This window comes from Colius striatus, chromosome 1 (genome assembly GCF_028858725.1).
Source record: "Colius striatus isolate bColStr4 chromosome 1, bColStr4.1.hap1, whole genome shotgun sequence".
Classification (NCBI taxonomy): Eukaryota; Metazoa; Chordata; class Aves; order Coliiformes; family Coliidae; genus Colius; species Colius striatus.
Genome location: NC_084759.1, coordinates 1,727,107 through 1,747,567, shown reverse-complemented (window position 1 = coordinate 1,747,567; position 20,461 = coordinate 1,727,107). Strand labels below are relative to the sequence as shown.

The following is a 20,461-nucleotide window of genomic DNA, read 5'->3' as shown; positions in this document are numbered from 1 at the left end:
TGATCCCTTCAGGCTCTCACTGACTCCCTCTCCAAAACCCACTCTGGGGGCTCTTGAGATTTGTCTCCAAGTTGTTTGTCTGATTCACAGAGTCTCAAGGGCTGGGAGAGACCTGCAAAGCTCACCCAGTGCAACCCCCTGCCAGAGCAGCAGCATCTAGAGCAGGGCACACAGGGACTCATCCAGCTGGGGTTGGGAACCTTGAGAAGGAGCCTCCACACCCTCCCTGGGCAGCCTGGGCCAGGGCTCCCTCCCCTCAGCACCAAAGCACTTGCTCCTCCTGGGCCAGGGGCACTTGCTGTGTCCCAGCCTCTGCCCCTCACCCCTTGTCCTGCCACTGGCCACCACACACACAAGTTTCCCCCCCGTGCTGGGTGCTTTAGGGGCAGAAGAGCTGAGGGAGCTGGGCCTCAGGGCCTGAGGCTGTGGCAGGGACAGCAGCTGGGGAGCAGCAGCAGGCAGCTTGTTCCTCTGCCCCCTCACTCAGGGTATCTGTGGGTGCTGCAGGGGAAGTGAGGTGCCCACGTGTGGTGTGATGGGAGCTGCTGGCTGCAGCCTTTGGGGAGCAGCCCCGAGGGATCTGCTGTGTGTTGTGGGTGAAGTTGCTGCTTCCTCAGCCCCAGGAGAGTCCCAGGGTGAGGGGTGAAGCCCAGGCTGTGGTGCTGTGCCTGGGGAGAGGAGAGGGATGAGAGGGAGCACAGGAAAGAGCAGTCAGCAAGTCCTTGCTTTTCCATCTCTCTCCCAGCCCTGGGCAGGCTGGAGCCATGGGCTGAGGCTGAACAAGGGCAAGGGCCAAATCCTGCCCTTGGGCCACCCCAAGAGGCCAGGCAGCTCCAGGCTGGGGCAGAGGGAAGCTGCTGCAGGGAAAGGGCCTGGGGGGGTTGGTGCCAGGGGCTGAGCAGGAGGCAGCTGGGGAAGGGGCTGGAGCACAAGGGGCTGGGGAGGGGCTGAGGGAATGGGGGTGCTGAGCCTGGAGAAGAGGAGCCTGAGGGGACACAGCAGCACTCTCTGACACTCCCTCACAGCAGCCTGCAGGGAGCTGGGGATCAGACTCTGCTCCCCAGGACAAGAGGGAAGGGGCTGGAGTTGCCCCAGGGGAGGTTGAGGTTGGAGGGTCAGTCTCTGCTCCTGAGCTCCAAAACAAGAGGGAAGGGGCTGGAGTTGGAGCAAGAGGGCTGAAGGAGCAAGAGCCTGGAGACAGAGGCTGCAGGGTGAGGCTGGGGAAGGGGCTGGAGCACAAGGGGCTGAGGGAATGGGGGTGTTGAGGCTGGAGAAGAGGAGCCTGAGGGGACACAGCAGCACTCTCTGACACTCCCTCACAGCAGCCTGCAGGGAGCTGGGGATCAGGCTCTGCTCCCCAGGACCAAAGGAAAGGGGCTGGAGTTGTCCCAGGGGAAGTTGAGTTGGAGACTGGGGGGTCAGTCTTTGCTCCTGAGCTACAAAACAAGAGGAAAGTGGCTGGAGATGCCCCAGGGGAGGCTGAGGCTGGAGCTGAGGCAGAACTGTTTCCCTGAGAGGGGTGTCAGCCCTGTGCCAGGCTGCCCAGGGAGCTGGGGCAGTGCCCAGCCCTGGAGGGATCCCAAAGCCCTGGGGTGAGGTGCTGAGGGCTGTGGCTCAGTGCTGGCTGTGGCAGGGTGAGCTCAGGGCTGGGCTCCAGCAGCTTCAGGGGCTTCTCCAAGTGAAACAGTTCCCTGGTTCTGTGATTCACATGGTGCATAAGGGGAAGGGTATTTGTGAGTGGCAGAGGCCTGGGGGCCCTGCAGCTCTCCCCACTCTGCCCAGGGGCTGAAGGACAGCTCTGTGCTGTGGTGTCACTGTGGGCACAGTGAGACTTTGGCCTCTAAAGCTTCAGGATCCAGGGTTTCCCATCTTAAAGCTCTCCTAGAGCTATCCTGGGAGCTGGTGGGTGGCAGCAGGAGGTGACAGAGTGTGTGTTGGGGCTACTCACGGGGTCACTCTGATCCCTCTGGGCACAAACCACCATTGTTGCCACCTGAGGACATGCAGCAAGGAAGTTCTGGGCTGTCCCTGCAGCTCCCAAATGCCAGCAGCTGATTTCTGTGGTGGTTTGGGCTTTTCTTTCCCTCCCCAGGTGGATCTGTCACACTTGTCCCCGGAGGAGAGATGGAGGTGAGTGTGTGCTGTGGGCAGCCCAGGGGGGTCCTGCTCACAGAGTCCCCCACAAGAGGGGCTGTGAGGGCCCTGCAGAGCTGCTGCAGCCCCAGCCCCTGCTCCAGCAGCTGCCCCTGGCTCAGGGGGCACAGGAACGTGTCCAGCTGGGGTTGGAAACCTCAGAGAAGGAGCCTCCACACCCTCCCTGGGCAGCCTGGGCCAGGGCTCCCTCCCCTCAGCACCAAAGCACTTGCTCCTCCTGGGCCAGGGGCACTTGCAGTGTCCCAGCCTCTGCCCCTCACCCCTTGTCCTGCCACTGGCCACCCCAAACACCAGCCCCAGCCTCTCCACACCAGCCCTGGAGGGATTTCTCAGCAGTGCTGGGCCCCTGAGGCACTGAATTCAGGTGGGGAAGGCACAGGCTCAGCCCTCCCTGCAGGGCACCCTCTGAGCTGCCCTGGAAGGCACCAGCCCTGGTTTTGCTGGCAGCTGCTTGCTGGATGTTCCTCCTCCCCCCAGCCCCAGGGCAGTGCCCAGGCTGAGCCGGGCTGTTCCCTGCACAGAGGGCGGCTCAAGGTCGGGGGCTGTGGGCTGGCTGCAGGCTCTGGGTCGGGTTTCCCCTCCCTGGAAGTGCCCAGTCTTCTTCCAGCTCAGCAGTGGGCAGCTTACAGATGGCAGCTCTGCCTTGTGCTTTGGAGGGTGGCACAAGCTGCAGAGGATCCCCAGGTGTTGTGTGTGGCAGGACCAGGGACGTGGCTCGTGCCAGGGTTGCCCAGAGCAGCGACTCGCCGGCCTTGCTGAGCTGTGCCGTGCTGGGACTCGCCTGTGCCTCCCCCCCTCCACAGGAGCTCACCCTGGGGAAGCCCTTTCCCCCTTCTCCTGCCTCCCTGGTGTGTTGGGGCTGCTGCTGCCCCGGGGGTGTGTGTGTGTGTGTGTGTTTGCAGGGTGGAGCACGCACGGATGCACGCCAAGCACCGCGGGCACGAGGCCATGCACGCCGAGATGGTGCTGATCCTGATCGCCACGCTGGTGCTGGCACAGCTGCTGCTGGTGCAGTGGAAGCAGCGGCACCCACGCTCCTACAACGTGAGTGATGAGCCCCAACCAGTGCTGGGGGCTGGCAGGGCCCTGCAGAGCTGCTGCAGCCCCAGCCCCTGCTCCAGCAGCTGCCCCTGGCTCAGGGGGCACAGGAACGTGTCCAGCTGGGGTTGGAAACCTCCTGAGCAGGAGCCTCCACACCCTCCCTGGGCAGCCTGGGCCAGGGCTCCCTCCCCTCAGCACCAAAGCACTTGCTCCTGAGCCTTTCAGCACCTTGCAGGAGCCTTTAGGTGCTTGTGAGTGTTGCTGAGGTGCCCCTGAGCTCAGGCTTCTGTTCCCCAGGCTGAGCAGCCCCAGGGCTGCAGCCTTTCCTCCTCACACACATGTTGCAGCCCCTCAGCACCTTGGCAGCCCTGCACTGGCCTCTCTGCAGCACTTCCCTGTCTCTCTGCAGCTGGGCAGCCCAGCCCTGGCCACAGCACTGCAGATGTGGCCTCCCCACTGCAGCTGGGGCAGAGCACAGGGGCAGCACAACCTCCCTGGCCCTGCTGCCCACACTCTCTTCATGCCCCCAGGCTGCCATTGGCTTCTTGCCCACCAGCCCAGTTGCTGCCCCCCAGCAGTGCCAGCTCCCTGTCCCAGAGCTGCTCTCCAGCAGCTCACCCCCAGCCTGTGCTGCTGCAACCTGCCACTTGCTGCTGGTCAGAGATTCCCATTGCACCTGAACCAACCTCCCACTGACCTCCTCCCAACAAGTGTCTCCAGGTGCCCCCTGCCCCCCTCCTGGAGCACTGACCTGTCCCTCTTTGCCCCTTTCCCTCTGGCAGTGCTGTGGGAGCTCAGCTGCAGGTCAGGCTCAGCCTGTTCTCTGGCTGCACAGCTGGGACCCTCTGGGACTGGTGGGGGCTTGTGGTTGTGTTGCCTGTTGAGCAGAAAATGGGCCCCAAATGCCTTTCCTGTGTTGCCACAGATGGTGACCCTCTTCCAGATGTGGGTGGTACCTCTGTATTTCACCATCAAGCTCAACTGGTGGCGGTTCCTGCTGGTCTGGGTGCTGTTCTCAGCAGTCACAGCGTTTGTCACCTTCAGGGCGACACGAAAACCTCTGGTACAGACAACACCCAGGTGAGTGCAGGGGAACCTCCTCCCCCCTCACTGGGACCATTACAAGGGGCTCTTTCCAGTCTCCTCCCACAGGCTGGGCATTAAACTTTGCCCCCCAGGGCTGTGCAGCCCCTGCCTGAGCTGTTGGTCAGTGTGAGTCTCCAAGGGCTGCTGGCAGCCAGCCTCAACACATGGCACCTGAGTGGGCACTGGGAAGGGAGATCAGAGGATCATCTGGGTTGGGAAAGGCCCTGGAGCTGCTGGAGCCCAGCCCTGAGCTCACCCTGCCACAGCCAGCACTGAGCCACAGCCCTCAGCACCTCAGCCCCAGGGCTTTGGGATCCCTCCAGGGCTGGGCACTGCCCCAGCTCCCTGGGCAGCCTGGCACAGGGGCTGACACCCCTCTCAGGGAAACAGTTCTGCCTCAGCTCCAGCCTCAACCTGCCCTGGGCCAACTCCAGCCCCTTTCCTCTTGTCACTTGTAGCTCAGGAGCAGAGACAGACCCCCCCCAGTCTCCAACTCAGCCTCCCCTGGGTAACTCCAGCCTCTTTCCTCCTGTCCTGGAGAGCAGAGCCCGACCCCCAGCTCCCTGCAGGCTGCTGTGAGGGAGTGTCAGAGAGTGCTGCTGTGTCCCCTCAGGCTCCTCTTCACCAGGCTCAGCACCCCCATTCCCTCAGCCCCTCCCCAGCCCCTTGTGCTCCAGCCCCTTCCCCAGCTCTGCTGCTGCCTCTGTGTGTCTTGCACTGAGGGGCCCAGCACTGAGCACAGGCTTTGAAGTGAGGCCTCCCCAGCACTGAGCACAGGGCATCATCAATCCCTTCACCCTGCTGCCACCCCAGAGCTGGATCTGCCCTTTGCTTCTTGCCCCCCCGGGCACGCTGCTGCCTCCTGCTCAGCCCCTGGCACCAACCCCCCCAGGCCCTTTCCCTGCAGCAGTTCCCAGCCCCTCTGCCCCAGCCTGGAGCTGCCTGGCCTTGGGGTGGCCCAAGGGCAGGATTTGGCCCTTGCCCTTGTTCAGCCTCATCCCATTGCCCTCAGCCCATGGCTGCAGCCTGCCCAGGGCCCTGTGCAGCCCCTTCCTGCCCTCACACACACCCACACACCCACCCAGCTGCAGCCTGAGCTGCTGCCTGACCCTGCCACACATGTTGAACAGAGCAGGCTGCCACCTGTGCTGTGCCAGTGGCCTCACCAAGGGCACAGCAGCCTCAGGGGGTGCCCAGGTCTGTGGTCAGCAGTGTGGCCCCTCGAGTGGGCCGTGCCAGGGTCTGTCCCTCGGAGCTGTGCTGCCCACACGGGTTGCCGAGGGGAAGGTGCCTGGCAGGGTTTGTTTTGGGGGCAGTGGAGTGGTGAAAGGCTTGTCTGGCTCCTTTGCAGGCTGGTTTATAAATGGTTTCTCCTCATCTACAAGATGAGCTATGCCACTGGCATTGTGGGCTACATGGCTGTCATGTTCACACTCTTCGGGCTCAATTTATTGTTCAGGTGAGTGAATCCTCCACGTCCCGTTCCCTGGGCAAGGGCTGGTCAGGCCTGGCTCTGGAACTGTGGCCTTGGCACCTGATGAGAGAGGGGCAAAGAGGCTCTGGGGGAGTCCCCTCGCTGCTGGGGGTGTCCCAGGGGAGATGCTGCTGCCTGGATGCTCGATGCTTCCAGCTGGGCAGTGGGGCTTCTGTGCTGGCCTGGTAAGGGGGGGCCTGTGCCAGCAGCCAGCCCAGGCACGGTGGCAAAGCAGCAGCCAACTGCTGTGGTTGGAAAACACCTTTGAGGTCATGGAGTGCAAGCCCTGAGCTCACCTTGCCACAGCCAGCACTGAGCCACAGCCCTCAGCACCTCAGCCCCAGGGCTTTGGGATCCCTCCAGGGCTGAGCACTGCCCCAGCTCCCTGGGCAGCCTGGCACAGGGCTGACACCCCTCTCAGGGAAACAGTTCTGCCTCAGCTCCAGCCTCAGCCTCCCCTGGGCTGACTCCAGCCCCTTTCCTCTTGTCTTGTAGCTCAGGAGCAGTGAGCGACTCCCTGCTGGCCACAGCCTCCTGTCAGGGAGCTGCAGAGGGCTCCTGTCTCCCCTCAGGCTCCTCATCTCCAGGCCTGGCCAGGGCCCTGTGCAGAGCCTGAGCTGTTCTGGGCTCTGAGAGGCTGGTTCCCTGCCTGGGCAGTGAGCAGAGCCCTCAGGGGTGTGTGATGTTGGCTGTCTGAGCTCCCAGGAGACGCATTGCTGACGGGGGGCTGTGTCACCACCACGCTGCTTTTCCCCTTCCCCACCCCTTTCCAGCCTTCTCCCCTCCAAAACAAACAGCTCCCAGTGTCATTTGGGCTCTTCTGTCGTAGAATCAAACCAGAGGACGCCATGGACTTCGGCATCTCCCTGCTGTTCTACGGGCTGTACTACGGGGTGCTGGAGCGGGACTTCGCCGAGATGTGTGCTGATTACATGGCCTCCACCATCGGGGTGAGTTGCTGCCAGGGCATCCCCAGGACAGGCTCCTGCCTTGTTCTGAGGGGCCCTGAAACACCCCAACCCAGCAGGAGCCTTTCCCCACTGACCCAAGCTCCCTCCTGGAGGAAGGGCTCGCTGAGGCTGCTGCTGGGGCTCACTCCGGGTTGCTCCGAGGTGCTTCCTGAAGAGCAAAAGCTCTCCCCAGCCCCAGAAGCACGAAGCAAGAGGCCTGGGAGGATCTCTGCAGCCCCTTTCAACTCCTGACACATCATTTCTCTGCCTGGGCCTTCCAGCTCTGCAGTGCTGCAGGGCACCTGGGCTCTGGGGGCCGTTACCCCAGGACCCGAGTGCAGCAGGGAAGGGCTGAGGCCACGGGCTTCCTTGTGCCCCTGGGACAGGGGGCACGGTCCTGCCCACAGTGCTGCCCCCGAATCTCTGCCCTGGGACCAAACAAACCCACCTGACCACAAAAGACACGACCTGGGGCAGGGGTGGAGCAGGTCAAGGGGCCTCCTTAGGGCCCCAGGACTTTGTGTTTCCTCCTCTCTGAGCTTTCGGCTGCAGGGCTGGGGGGCCCCTCGCACTGGGGCTCCCCGAGGTGGGCACTGGGCAGCAGGAGAGGGGTGGTGGGCACCAGGAGAAGCCCCCTGGCCCCACAACCGCAGGGCCCCGTGCTTGGGCTCTCACAGCTCTGAGGAGGGATTCCGAGAGCGGCCAGGGGAGGGCGGCCGGGATGCTGAAAGGGCTCCGAGCCTCGAGCACTTGGGTTGTTGGGGACGGGACCAGAGGCTGTGGGAGGGGAAACCTCAACACACGGCCCCGGTGCTGGGCCCTGGGGAGGCTGCAGCTGCAGGGCTGTCAGTGCTGGGCCCCTCACTCACTGCCACAGGGACACTGAGGGGCTGCAGCGTGGCCAGAGCCGGGCACAAAGCTGGGGAAGGGGCTGGAGCACAAGGGGCTGGGGAGGGGCTGAGGGAATGGGGGTGCTGAGCCTGGAGAAGAGGAGCCTGAGGGGACACAGCAGCACTCTCTGACACTCCCTCACAGCAGCCTGCAGGGAGCTGGGGGTTGGGCTCTTCTCCCCAGGACAAGTGGAAAGGGGCTGGAGTTGGCCCAGGGGAGGCTGAGGCTGGAGATGGGGGGGTCAGTCTCTGCTCCTGAGCTACAAGACAAGGGGAAAGGGGCTGGAGCTGCCCCAGGGGAGGCTGAGGCTGGAGCTGAGGCAGAACTGTTTCCCTGAGAGGGGTGTCAGCCCCTGTGCCAGGCTGCCCAGGGAGCTGGGGCAGTGCCCAGCCCTGCAGGGATCCCAAAGCCCTGGGGTGAGGTGCTGAGGGCTGTGGCTCAGTGCTGGCTGTGGCAGGGTGAGCTCAGGGCTGGGCTCCAGCAGCTCCAGGGGCTTTCCCAGCCCAACGAGTGTGATGCTGTGGAAAGCTGCTTCAGCCAGAGCTCAGTGCCTGGGCTCAGGCTCCCCAGGGCTGTGGCCAAGCCCAGCAGGGCTCTGGGAGCTCTGTCCATATTCCACCTCCAGCCCTACGTTGTCACCTTGGGTCAGGGCTGTGACCTCCTGCCTGTCCTGCCCTCAGCCTATGCCCTCACCACCCAGGAGGCCAGAGGAGCCCAGGGGGGTGTCCTGGGCACGGGGAGGGGGCAGATGGGCTGTGCCAGGCCCCCACCTGCCTCAGCAGCTCCATGTCCTGCTGTAGCCGTTTGTTTGCCACAGGGGCCAAGACCTGGCCCTGCCTGGGCCCTGTCCCCCCCTGTCACAGCTCTCCCTGTGCCCTGGCAGTTCTACAGTGCCTCTGGGATGCCCACCAAGCACCTCTCAGACAGTGTCTGTGCAGTCTGTGGCCAGCAGATCTTCGTGGACGTCAACGAGGAGGGGATCATCGAGAACACCTACCGCCTGTCCTGCAACCACGTGTATCCTGCTCCCTGGCCTCCTGCCCCAGCACCTCCTGCCCCTGGGGCACACAGCCCCGTGGCTCCAGCCCCCAGGGACCTCCAGCCCCATGGCTCCAGCCCCCAGGGACCTCCAGCCCCATGGCTCCTGCTCTCAGGGACCTCCAGCCCTCAGGGACCTCCAGCCCCGTGGCTCCAGCCCCCAGGGACCTCCAGCCCCCAGAGACCTTCCACCCCAAAGCTTCCAGCCCCTGGGGACCTTCAGCCCTATGGCTTCTTCCCCAGGGACCTACAGCCCCCAGGACTTCCAGCCCCATGGCTTCTGCCCTCAGGGACCTCCAGCCCCATGGCTTCTCCCCCAGAGACCTCCAGCCCTCAGGGACCTCCAGCCCCATGGCTTCTCCCCTCAGGGACCTCCAGCCCCACGGCTTCTGCCCTCAGGGACCTCCAGCCCCATGGCTTTTCCCCTCAGGGACCTCCAGCCCCCAGGACCTCCAGCCCCATGGGTTCTCCCCCCAGAGGCCTCCAGGACCTCCAGCCTCGTGGCTTCTGCCCTCAGGGACCTCCAGCCCTGTGGCTTCTCCCCCAGAGACCTCCTGCCTCCAGGGACCTCGTGCCTCATGAGTTCCAGCCCCTGGGGACCTCCTGGCCCTGGGGATCTCCTGCCCTGTGGTTTCCTGCCCCCAGGGACCTCCAGCCCCTTGGTTTCTCCCCTCAGAGACTTCCAGCTCCCAGAGACCTTCCACCCCAGAGCTTCCAGCCCCTGGGGACCTCCAGCCCCATGGCTTCTCCCACCAGGGACCTCCAGCCCCCAGGTCTTCCAGCCCCATGGCCTCTCCCCCCAGGGACCTCCAACCCCCAGGACCTCCAGCCCCATGGCTTCTCCCCCCAGGGACCTCCAGCCCCCAGGACCTGCAGCCCCATGGCTTCTCCCCTCAGGGACCTACAGCCCCCAGGACATCCAGCCCTGTGGCTTCTGCCCTCAGGGATCTCCTGCCTCATGACTTCCAGCCCCTGGGGACCTCCAGCCCCATGGCTTCTCCCCTCAGGGACCTACAGCCCCCAGGACCTCCAGCCCTGTGGCTTCTCCCCCAGAGACCTCCTGCCTCCAGGGACCTCGTGCCTCATGACTTCCAGCCCCTGGGGACCTCCTGGCCCTGGGGATCTCCTGCCCTGTGGCTTCCTGCCACCAGAGACCATCCACCCCAAAGCTTCCAGCCCCTGGGGACATCTTGCCCCATGGCTTCTCCCCCAGGGACCTATAGCCCACAGGACCTCCAGCCCCCTGGCTTCTCCCCCAGGGACCTCCAGCCCCCAGAGACCTCCAGCTCCATGGCTTTTCCCCTCAGGGATCTCCAGCCCCATGGATTGTGCCCTCAGGAACCTCCAGCCCCATGACTTCTCCCCCAGAGACCTCCAGCCCCCAGGACCTCCAGCCCCATGGCTTCTCCCCTCAGGGACCTCCAGCCCCATGGGTTCCCCCCTTAGGGACCTCCTGCCTCATGGCTCCCAGCCCTTGGGGACCTTCTGTCCCCAGGGAGCTCCAGCCCTGTGGCTTCCAGCCCCCAGAGCCCTCCAGCCCCATGTCTTGTGCCCTCAGGACCCTGCAGCCCCCAGGGCCCAGCCTGTGTCATGCTGCTGCAGCTGGGTGATCCCTGGCTGTGTCACAGCCCAGCCCACGTGTCCCCTCAGTCACTTCCTCTGGCTCACACCGAAACTGAGCCTGGGGGGAGCTCAGGGGAGGGATTTTCCCTGTGGTGACTCAGCTCTGGGCCAGGCCCTTCCTACAGGGGGGGTTTCCAGAGCTAAATGTCACACCACAAACCCCAGAGTCACAGGTTCCCCCCTCAGCAGCTCCTGGGAGGGGTCTGTGCCAGGAACTGACCCTGTGTGGGGCCAGGGGGGGTCCTGGCTGCTCAGCACCCCCTGCCCCGGGGCTGGGGAGGGGGCTTTGGGGGGCAGAGGCCAGGCTGGAGGGGTTCCTGTGGGCTTGGTGTCACCCCACAGCCCCATGCCTGTCCCATGGCCTGTAGCCCTGTCCCATTGCCTGTAGCCCATGGCCTGTTGCCTGTTGGCCTTGTCCCATTGGTTGTAGCCCTATCCCATTGGTTGTAGCCCTGACCCATTGGCTGTAGCCCTGTCCCATTGCCTGTAACCTTGTCCCATTGCCTGTAGCCCATGGCCTGTTGCCTGTAGCCTGGTCCCATTGTCTGTAGCCCTATCCCATTGGCTGTAGCCTTGTCCTGTTGCCTGTAGCCCTTGACCTGTTGCCTGTAGCGCTGTCCCATTGCCTGTAGCCCATGGCCTGTTGCCTGTGGCCTTGTCCCATTGCCTGTAGCCATGTCCCATCTCCTGCAGCCCTGTCCTGTCATCCATAGCCATGTCCCATTGCCTGTAGCCCCATCCCCTTCCCAAAGCCCTTTCCCCATGGCCCCATCATCTCTCCTCCAGCCCCCCCCAGCATCTGAGCTGCCCCTTAACCTTGCTCTGGCAGCTTCCACGAGTTCTGCATCCGTGGCTGGTGCATTGTGGGCAAGAAGCAGACGTGTCCCTACTGCAAGGAGAAGGTGGATCTCAAGAGGATGTTCAGTAACCCGTATCCTTTGCCCAGCGCCCGGGGAAGGGCGGCAGCGGCGGGCACAGGGGCTGGGGGGCTGCTGCCTGGCACCCTGCAGCTCAGGGGGAGCTGGGCTGGGGGGCACAGGCCCCACTGAGAGACCAAAAGACTGCCCAAACCCCTCCTGCCTCAGCCCCCCTCACACCTCCTGCCTCAGCTCCCTCTGACACCTCCAGCCTCAGCCCCTCTGTCCTGCCTCAGCCCCCCTTGTCCTGAGCCCCTCCTTGTCCTGCCTCAGCCCCCTCTGTCCTGCCTCAGCCCCCTCCCACCTCCTGCCTCAGCCCCCCTTGTCCTGCCTGAGCCCCCTTGTCGTGCCTCAGCCCACTGTGTCCTGCCTCATCCCCCCCTTGTCCTGCCTCAGCCCCTCCTTGTCCTGCCTGAGCCCCCTTGTCCTGTCTGAGCCCCCCTGTCCTGCCTCATCCCCCCTCTATCCTGCCTCAGCCCCCTCCCTCCCGCCTCAGCCCCCCTTGTCCTGCCTCAGCCCCCTCACACCTCCTGGCTCAGCCCCCCCTTGTCCTGCCTCAGCCCACTTTGTCCTGCCTGAGCCCCCCTGTCCTGCCTCAGCCCCCCCCTGTCCTGCCTCAGCCCCCCCCTGTCCTGCCTCAGCCCCCCCTTGTCCTGCCTGAGCCCCCTTGTCCTGCCTCAGCCCCCCTGCCCTGCCTGAGCCCCCTTGTCCTGCCTCAGCCCCCCTGTCCTGCCTCATCCCCCCTCTATCCTGCCTCAACCCCCTCCCTCCTGCCTCAGTCCCCCCTTGTCCTGCCTGAGCCCCCTTGTCCTGCCTCAGCCCACTTTGTCCTGCCTCAGACCCCCTTGTTGTGCCTCAGACCCCCTTGTTGTGCCTCAGCCCCCCTGTCCTGCCTCAGCCCCCCTGTCCTGCCTCAGCCCCCCTGTCCTGCCTCAGCCCCCCCTTGTCCTGCCTCAGCCCCCTTGTCCTGCCTCAGCCCCCCCTTGTCCTGCCTCAGCCCACTTTGTCCTGCCTCAGCCCCCCTTTGTCCTGCCTCAGCCCCCCTTGTCCTGTCTCAGCCCCCTTGTCCTGCCTCAGCCCCCCCTTGTCCTGCCTCAGCCCCCCTTGTCCTGCCTGAGCCCCCTTGTCCTGCCTCAGCCCCTCCTTGTCCTGCCTGAGCCCCCTTTGTCCTGCCTGAGCCCCCTTGTCCTGCCTCAGCCCCCTCCCACCTCCTGCCTCAGCCCCCCCTTGTCCTGCCTGAGCCCCCTTGTCCTGCCTCAGCCCCCCTGTCCTGCCTCAGCCCCCTCCCACCTCCTGCCTCAGCCCCCCTTGTCCTGCCTCAGCCCCCTTGTCCTGCCTCAGCCCCCTCCCACCTCCTGCCTCAGCCCCCCTTGTCGTGCCTCAGCCCCCTTGTCCTGCCTCAGCCCCCTCCCACCTCCTGCCTCAGTCCCCCTTGTCCTTGCTCAACCCCCCTGCCCTGCCTCAGCCCCTCCTTGTCCTGCCTCAGCCCCCCCTTGTCCTGCCTGAGCCCCCTTGTCCTGCCTGAGCCCCCCTCTCCTCGCTCAGCCCCCTCCCACCTCCCACCACCCCCCAGGCCCCTCCCACCCCCCTCAGGCTTCAGCCCCGTTTTGCTTTTCCCCCTCATTCCCCCCCGGGGTGTGACTCCCACCGCCCCCCGCTTCGGGGGTCACATCCCACGCAGCCCACGGGACGGGATGTCGAAGTGGGGACCCCTCCCCACACCCCCTTCCCCCCCCATCCCCCGCCCCTCCCCGCCTCCCAGGGCCCCTTGGTGGTCTCACACACCTCCAGGACCCCCCCAAAAGCTTCTCCCCCCCTTTAACTCCTTGGTGCCCAGCTGGGAGCGGCCTCATGTGATGTACGGGCAGCTGCTGGACTGGCTGCGGTACCTGGTGGCCTGGCAGCCCGTCATCATCGGGCTGGTGCAGGGCATCAACTACATCCTGGGGCTGGAGTAGCGCGGAGCTCGCCGAGGAGCGTGGCCCGGGGGGCTCCCGGGGCCGCAGCCCCCGCCCGGGCGGCTCCAGGGCAGCGGGGCCGGGGAGGGCTGAGCCCGGGGCTGGGGGCTGGGGGTGGGGGACACACCCCCCCCTTTCGTTTCTCCCGTTTGCTTTTGGGGGGGTTGGGTTGTTTTTAAGGCGATTTAATTTAACGAGTGTAGAAGCCGACAGCCTCCACCCCCCCACCCCCAAACCCCCCCGGCCCCTTCCCACAGCCCCCAGGGCCGGGGGCTGCTCTGACCCCCCCATCCCCATCCCCACTGCTCGGGGTCACCCTGGCGCCCCTCGGGCCGGACTCTTGGCCACCAGCAGCGGGAGGAAACGACCCCCCACTCCGGCCCCGGGGACCCCCCCTCCCCTTTTTGTACGCTCCCCTCTTTTCTACCTCCCCCCCGCCCCCCCGGGGTGGGCAGCCGGGACCGTCCCGCCGCGCCGGTGCGGGCTGGGGGCGGGGGGCGCCGGGCCGGGCAGCGCTGCCTCCGGCACTGTGCGACGGAAAGGGACAGGGCGAGGGGCAGAAGCCCCCTCCCCGCACCGTGTGTCCCCCCCACGCCGCGCCGCCGCCCCCTCCCCACGCAGCACCGGGACGGGGGGGGGCGGGTTTGGGGCGGGATGGGGGACGAAGCCCCCCCGAGCCCGCGGCGTTTTGGGGGTGGGGGGTGGTGGTGGGGAGGGGGTGTCCCGGCGCCTCGTGCCCCGCCGCGACCTTTCGGTTTCGTTTCGGGTGAAGCCGCGTCGCGACCGTTTCGTGCCAAACGCAGAAGCGAGCAGAGAACACGGAGAGTCCTGGAAACGCGGCTCGGGCTGGTTCTTGAGCGGCCGCGGCCCCGCAGCCCCCTTCCCCGATAAACCCCCTCCCACCCGTGAAGCCCGCCATAAACCCCCTTCCCTGATAAACCCCCTCCCACCCCTGAAGCCCCCCATAAACCCCCTCCCCCGATGAACTCCGTCCCCCCGATAAACCCCCTCCCACCCGTGAAGCCCCCCATAAACCCCCTTCCCTGATAAACCCCCTGCCACCCCTAAAGCCCCCCCATAAAGCCCCTGCCCCGATGAACTCCGTCCCCGATAAACCCCCTCCCACCCGTGAAGCCCCCCCATAAACCCCCTTCCCTGATAAACACCCTCCCACCCATAAAGCCCCCCCATAAGCCCCCTCCCCCTATGAACCCCCTTCCCCCGATACCCCCCTCCCATTCGTAAAGCCGCCCCCCCGATGAACCCCCTGCCCCGATGATCCCCCTTCCCCGATAACCCCCTCCCACCCATAAAGCCCCCCCAGAAAGCCCCTCCCTCGATGAACCCCCTCCCCCTGATAAACCCCTTCCCCAGATAAACACCCCCCCCCGATGAACTCCGTCCCCCCGATAAACCCCCTCCCACACGTAAAGGCGCCCCCGATGAACCCCCTTCCCTGATAAACCCCCTCCCTCGATAAACCCCCTCCCCCGGATGAACCCCCTCCCCCGGATGAACCCCCTCCCCCTATGAATCCCCTTTCCCCCGATACCCCCCTCCCATTCGTAAAGCCACCCCCCCGATGAACCCCCTGCCCCGATGATCCCCCTTCCCCGATAACCCCCCTCCCACCCGTAAAGCCCCCCCATAAAGCCCCCCGATGAACCCCCTCCCCCGGATAAACCCCTTCCCCGGATAAACCCCCCCTCCCCCGATGAACTCCGTCCCCCCGATAAACCCCCTCCCACACTTAAAGCCGCCCCCCCGATGAACCCCCTTCCCTGATAAACCCCCTCCCACCGGTAAAGCCCCTCCCCCGATAAACCCCCGATAAACCCCGTACCCCGATAAACCCCCTCCCACCTCTAAAGCCCCCCCCATAAACCCCCTCCCTCGATAAACCCCCTCCCACCGGTAAAGCCCCTCCCCCGATAAACCCCCCCTCCCCAGATAAGCCCCCTTCCCTGATAAACCCCCTCCCACCAATAAAGCCCCCCATAAACCCCCTCCCCCGATAAACTCCCTCGATAAAACCCCTCCCACCTCTAAAGCCCCCCCCCATGAAACCCGTCTCCCCGTAAACCCCCTGCCCCAATAAACCCCCTCCCACTGGTAAAGCCCCCCCGACGAACCCGTCTCCCCATAAACCCCCTGCCCCGATAAGCCCCCTCCCTCCAATAAACCTCTTCCCTGCCTCCGAAATTCCCCCTCTCCCCGCCAAGCCCCCTCCCGCGATACCCACCCCAATCAGCCCCCCGACGAGCCCCCCATGATGAGCCCCCCGATGAGCTCCCCCCGATGAGCCCCCCATGATGAGCCCCCCGATGAGCCCCCACCCCGATGAGCCCCCCATGATGAGCGCCCCGATGAGCGCCCCGATGAGCCCCCCCGATGAGCCCCCCATGATGAGCCGCCCATGATGAGCCTCCCGATGAGCCCCCACCCCGATGAGCCCCCCATGATGAGCCCCCCGATGAGCCCCCCATGATGAGCCCCCCATGATGAGCCCCCCGATGAGCCCCCACCCCGATGAAAACCCCCATGATGAGCCCCCCGATGCGCCCCCCGCCGCGTGCTGCGCTGCAGGGACATGACTTTGAGCAGCGGCCGTGGGGGGGTTTTGGGGGTTTTCCGTGCCGGGGCTGAGGGTCCCGTCCCCGCGCCGGGGGGGCTCCTGAAAGCCCCGCGGGGGGTTCCCCCGTCCCTTGCTCAGGCCCCTCGGCGCTGGCCCCACGGAGCGAAGCCGTGGCGGGGGGGTCCCTGGGAGGAGCTGCGGGGGGCGTGAAGCCAAGCAGGACCGGGCACGGGGAGATGGGGCACGGGGGGCACGGGGGATGTGGGGCACAGGGAAATGGGGGGCACAGAGAGATGGGGGCACAGGGAGCTGGGGCACGGGGGGCACGGGGAGATGGGGCACGGGGAGATGGGGGGCACGGGGAGATGGGGCACGGGGAGATGGGGGGCACGGGGAGATGGGGCATGGGGAGATGGGGCACGGGGAGATGGGGCACGGGGGGCACGGGGATATGGGGCACGGGGAGATGGGGCACGGGGACATGGGGGGCACGGGGAGATGGCATGGGGAGATGGGGGCATGGGGAGATGGGGGGCACAGGGAGATGGGGGGCACGGGGAGATGGGGGGCACGGGGAGATGGGGCACGGGGAGATGGGGGGCACGGGGAGATGGGGGCACGGGGAGATGGGCACGGGGACATGGGGGCACGGGGAGATGGGGGCACAGGGAGATGGGGCACGGGGAGATGGGGGGCACGGGGAGATGGGGGCACGGGGAGATGGGCACGGGGACATGGGGGCACGGGGAGATGGGGGCACAGGGAGATGGGGGGCACGGGGAGATGGGGGCACGGGGAGATGGGGCACGGGGAGATGGGGCACGGGGACATGGGGGCACGGGGACATGGGGGCACAGGGAGATGGGGGGCACGGGGAGATGGGGCACGGGGAGATGGGGCACGGGGAGATGGGGGCACAGGGGGCACGGGGGCACGGGGAGATGGGGGCACGGGGAGATGGGGCACGGGGAGATGGGGCACGGGGACATGGGGGCACAGGGAGATGGGGGGCACGGGGAGATGGGGGCACGGGGAGATGGGGCACGGGGACATGGGGGCACGGGGACATGGGGGCACAGGGAGATGGGGGGCACGGGGAGATGGGGCACGGGGAGATGGGGGCACAGGGGGCACGGGGGATGTGGGGCACAGGGAAATGGGGGGCACAGGGGGCACAGGGGGAGATGGGGGCACAGGGAGATGGGGGGCACGGGGAGATGGGGGCACAGGGAGATGGGGGCACAGAGGGCATGGGGGATGTGGGGCACAGGGAGATGGGGGGCACGGGGAGATGGGGGCACAGGGAGATGGGGGAAGGGGAGATGGGGCACGGGGACATGGGGGGCACGGGGAGATGGCACGGGGAGATGGGGGCACAGGGAGATGGGGCATGGGGAGATGGGGCACGGGGACATGGGGGGCACGGGGAGATGGGGGCACGGGGAGATGGGGGCACAGGGAGATGGGGGCACGGGGGATGTGGGGCACGGGGAGATGGGAGCACAGGGGGCACGGGGGATGTGGGGCACAGGGAAATGGGGGGCACAGGGAGATGGGGCACAGGGAAATGGGGGGCACAGGGAGATGGGGCACGCGGAGATGGGGCACAGAGGGACACGGTGGGGGGCGATGGCGAGGGACGTCGCACGGAGCTGCGCCGCGGACACATCGCGGGGGGCTGTGGGGGGAACACGGGGGTCGGGGCGCGTGGGGGGGCCCGGGGCAGGGCCCGGGGCGGCGGCGCCCGCGGCCGGTTCCGCGGGGGCGGCTCCCGCTGAGTCACCGTCGCTCACCCGCCCCGTCCCGTCCCGTCCCGTCCCGTCCCGTCCCATAAAGCGCCGTCGGGCCGAGCGTCGCTGCCCCATGGCTGCGCCGAGCCCCCCCGGTACGGCCCCGGGGGGGTTCCCGGAACGGGGAACCTGGGAGAGACCCCGCTGGGGCTGGGGGGGGCTGGGAGGGGAGGGGGGTGCTGAGGCCAGAGCTCCTGGGGGTCCCCGAGGGGATGCTGCGGGGAGGCACCGCGGGTCGCTCCGGGGGTGCTGAGGAGGAGAAATACCTTCGGGGGGCTGCTGGGGTGAGGGAGGGCTGCTGGGGGCCGTCCCGTGCTCCCGCTGAGCCCCATCTGTGCCCGCAGGGACCCCCCGGCCCCCTGCCCGGCTCCTCCTGCCCCTGCTCTGCTGGGCCCTGGCCCCCCCAGGCACGGGTAAGTGGGGGGGGGACAGAGGAGGCGGGGTCGGCTCCGGGCTCTGGGACCCCCCCGGAGGGACCAGTGCGGGGGCTGGGGATGAGCCGAGCCCTGTGCGGGACCCCGGGGAGTTGGGGTCTCGGGGGGCAGCCCTTTGCCGCCCCCTTACCCCCGCTCTGCCCCCCCAGACGCCGCGGCCCTGCAGCCCCCCACCATCACCGAGCTTCGGATGCCGGCTGAGCCCCCCCGCCCGGGTGAGTGCCCCCCGGGACCATGGCGGGGGGGGGTTGAGCTGGGCATGGGGGTGCTGCAGTGAGACCCCCAGGGAACAGCGTGGAGAGGCACCGGGTACCCCCCGACCCCGTGTCCGGTTGCAGGGCAGAGCCTGGGGGGGCACTGGGGACCCCCTGACCCCGTGTCCCGCTGCAGGGCAGAGCCTGGGGGTGCACCGGGGACCCCCTGACCCCCTGTCCCGTTGCAGGGCAGAGCCTGGGGGGCCACTGGGGACCCCCTGACTCTCCTCTCCAGCTTCAGGGCAGAGCCTGGGGGTGCACCGGGCACCCCCTGACCCCCTGTCCCGTTGCAGGGCAGAGCCTGGGGGTGCACCGGGGACCCCCTGACCCCGTGTCCCATTGCAGGGCAGAGCCTGGGAGGGCACCGGGGACCCCCTGACCCCCTGTCCCGTTGCAGGGCAGAGCCTGGGGGTGCACCGGGGACCCCCTGACCCCCTGTCCCGTTGCAGGGCAGAGCCTGGGGGTGCACCGGGGACTCCCTGACCCCGTGTCCCGTTGCAGGGCAGAGCCTGGGGGTGCACCGGGGACCCCCTGACCCCGTGTCCCGTTGCAGGGCAGAGCCTGGGGGTGCACCGGGGACCCCCTGACCCCGTGTCCCGTTGCAGGGCAGAGCGTGCGGGTGCGGTGCGAGGCGTCGAGCGCGCTCCCGGAGCTGACGCTGCTTTACTGGCTGGGCAACGGCTCGTTCGTGGAGCAGCTGCAGCCCGACGGGGCCGTGCGCGAGGGGACGCTGCTGTGAGTACGGAGCCGAGCTGGGAGGGGGCTCAGAGGGGCGGCCCCGGGCTTCCCCCACACCCCTCCTTGACCCGGGCACTGAGGGGGGGTCCCCGCTGGGTCTGCAGAGAGGAGCCGCGGGGCCCCGGCGTGATCCTGCGCCGCGATCTGCACATCAGCTCCTTCGGCGCCCGGCAGCTCAGCACCAACTACAGCTGCGTGGTGCTCAGCCCCCTCGGACACGACACCAGGGAGCTGCGCTGGTGGCCGCAGCCCCCGGCCCCCGGCAGCCACGAGTGAAGGGTCCCGTTCCCACGGCCCCGCGGCTGCTGCTTCCCCGGGAGCTCCCGGCTCCGTGCCCCGACGGGAGGGGAGGGGAGGGGGATTCTGCACGGCCCCAGCTCTGGGGGTCCCGCTGAGCGCTGCCCGGGCTGGCCCCGGCGCCTGAGCGGCTTCATTAAAGAGGATGGAGCTGCCTGATGTCACCCGTGTGCTGGGGACAGGATGCCCGCGGGTGCGCGGGAGGGAGGGAGGGATGGAGAGGGAGTGTCTGTGCTGCTGGTGGAGGGCGGGTTGCAGCCCTGACCCCCTCCCATCCGTGCTGGAAAAGGGGCTGGAGAGGCAGGGGCGGCCCCACGGCTGCACCCCGCCCCGGGGGAGGAGGAGGATGGGCAGCCCTGGGGTGTAGGGACCCCCGGGGAGCTGAGCACATCGCGTCCCTCCCTCTGCACCCCCCGGGATTGGGGCTGTCCCACATCCATCCTGTCCTTGCAGAGCACTGGGGGGCTGGGGTCTGTCCCCTCTCTACCCCTTCAGGCACTGGGGGGGCTGTGGGATGGGCAGGGACACAGACTGGAGGAAGAGACCCCTCCCCTCACCTTGCCCCAGACCCCCTGAGCAGGACCTGGGGGGATGAGCATCACTCTGCAGGATGGAGGGGGGCTGGAGCGGGGCTGGAGGAGACCCCAGCTGCAGCCCCCTCAAAGTTGCTGCAGGAACACTCCTCCCTCAGGGACACTCCAGTGTCCTCAGTCATGGAATCCCTGCATGGTGGGGGCTGGCAGGGCCCTGCAGAGCTGCTGCAGCCCCAGCCCCTGCTCCAGCAGCTGCCCCTGGCTCAGGGGGCACAGGAACGTGTCCAGCTGGGGTTGGGAACCTCAGAGAAGGAGCCTCCACACCCTCCCTGGGCAGCCTGGGCCAGGGCTGGGGCACACTGACAGGGAAAAGTGTCTCCTGCTGTTGAGAGGGGCTTTGCTGTGCTGCAGTGTGAGCCTCTGGCCTCTGCTCCAGCCACTGGGCACCACTGGGAAGAGCCTGGCTCTGTCCTCTGGGCACCCTCCCTGCAGCTCCCAGTGGCCATGGCTGAGGTCCCCCCAAGCCATCTCCTCTCTGGGCTGAGCAGCCCCAGCCCTCGCAGCTGAGGATCCCTCCCTGGGCCTGAAGCAGCTCAGGGTGCCCTTGGCCACCTCTGCTCGTGGGCAGTTGGTGCCCAGCAGCACCTTCTGTGCCAGGAGGGGCTGAGATGGGAGCAGCCCCCAGCCCCTGGCTGCCCCCAGCCCCAC

At 67.2% G+C, this 20,461-nt stretch overlaps 2 protein-coding genes across 4 annotated transcripts; both read left to right on the top strand.

Moving 5' to 3' along the window:
• Positions 1-2,026: 2,026 nt before the first annotated feature.
• On the top strand, positions 2,027-13,967 carry RNF121 (ring finger protein 121). Of its 3 annotated transcripts, none has more exons than XM_061990181.1 (8): positions 2,027-2,130; positions 3,057-3,198; positions 4,121-4,275; positions 5,633-5,740; positions 6,585-6,705; positions 8,480-8,613; positions 11,087-11,188; positions 13,012-13,967. In XM_061990181.1, exons 1-8 carry the CDS (start codon positions 2,042-2,044, stop codon positions 13,130-13,132), a joined length of 972 nt encoding a protein of 323 aa, XP_061846165.1. In that variant the 5' UTR covers positions 2,027-2,041; the 3' UTR covers positions 13,133-13,967. The 3 variants fall into 3 exon arrangements, with proteins under 3 accessions (XP_061846165.1, XP_061846174.1, XP_061846182.1); XM_061990190.1 differs by having other exon boundaries at positions 8,460-8,613; positions 13,012-13,126; XM_061990198.1 differs by lacking the exon at positions 5,633-5,740.
• A 3,511-nt stretch (positions 13,968-17,478) lies between these two features.
• IL18BP (interleukin 18 binding protein) lies at positions 17,479-19,356 on the top strand. Its single transcript, XM_062020324.1, has 5 exons — positions 17,479-17,592; positions 17,842-17,910; positions 18,081-18,146; positions 18,791-18,920; positions 19,028-19,356. Exons 1-5 carry the CDS (start codon positions 17,571-17,573, stop codon positions 19,197-19,199), a joined length of 459 nt encoding a protein of 152 aa, XP_061876308.1. The 5' UTR covers positions 17,479-17,570; the 3' UTR covers positions 19,200-19,356.
• Positions 19,357-20,461: the final 1,105 nt, after the last annotated feature.

Bases quoted from the DNA above. Each gene is read 5' to 3' on its own strand.
- RNF121 (XM_061990181.1), top strand. From the start codon at position 2,042: ATGCCAGCAGCTGATTTCTGTGGTGGTTTGGGCTTTTCTTTCCCTCCC. The intron at 3,199-4,120 runs GTGAGTGATGAG...GTGTTGCCACAG, and splicing joins GGCACCCACGCTCCTACAAC to ATGGTGACCCTCTTCCAGAT. The intron at 8,614-11,086 runs GTATCCTGCTCC...TTGCTCTGGCAG, and splicing joins CGCCTGTCCTGCAACCACGT to CTTCCACGAGTTCTGCATCC.
- IL18BP (XM_062020324.1), top strand. From the start codon at position 17,571: ATGGCTGCGCCGAGCCCCCCCG. The intron at 17,593-17,841 runs GTACGGCCCCGG...CTGTGCCCGCAG, and splicing joins GGCTGCGCCGAGCCCCCCCG to GGACCCCCCGGCCCCCTGCC. The intron at 18,147-18,790 runs GTGAGTGCCCCC...GTCCCGTTGCAG, and splicing joins GGCTGAGCCCCCCCGCCCGG to GGCAGAGCGTGCGGGTGCGG.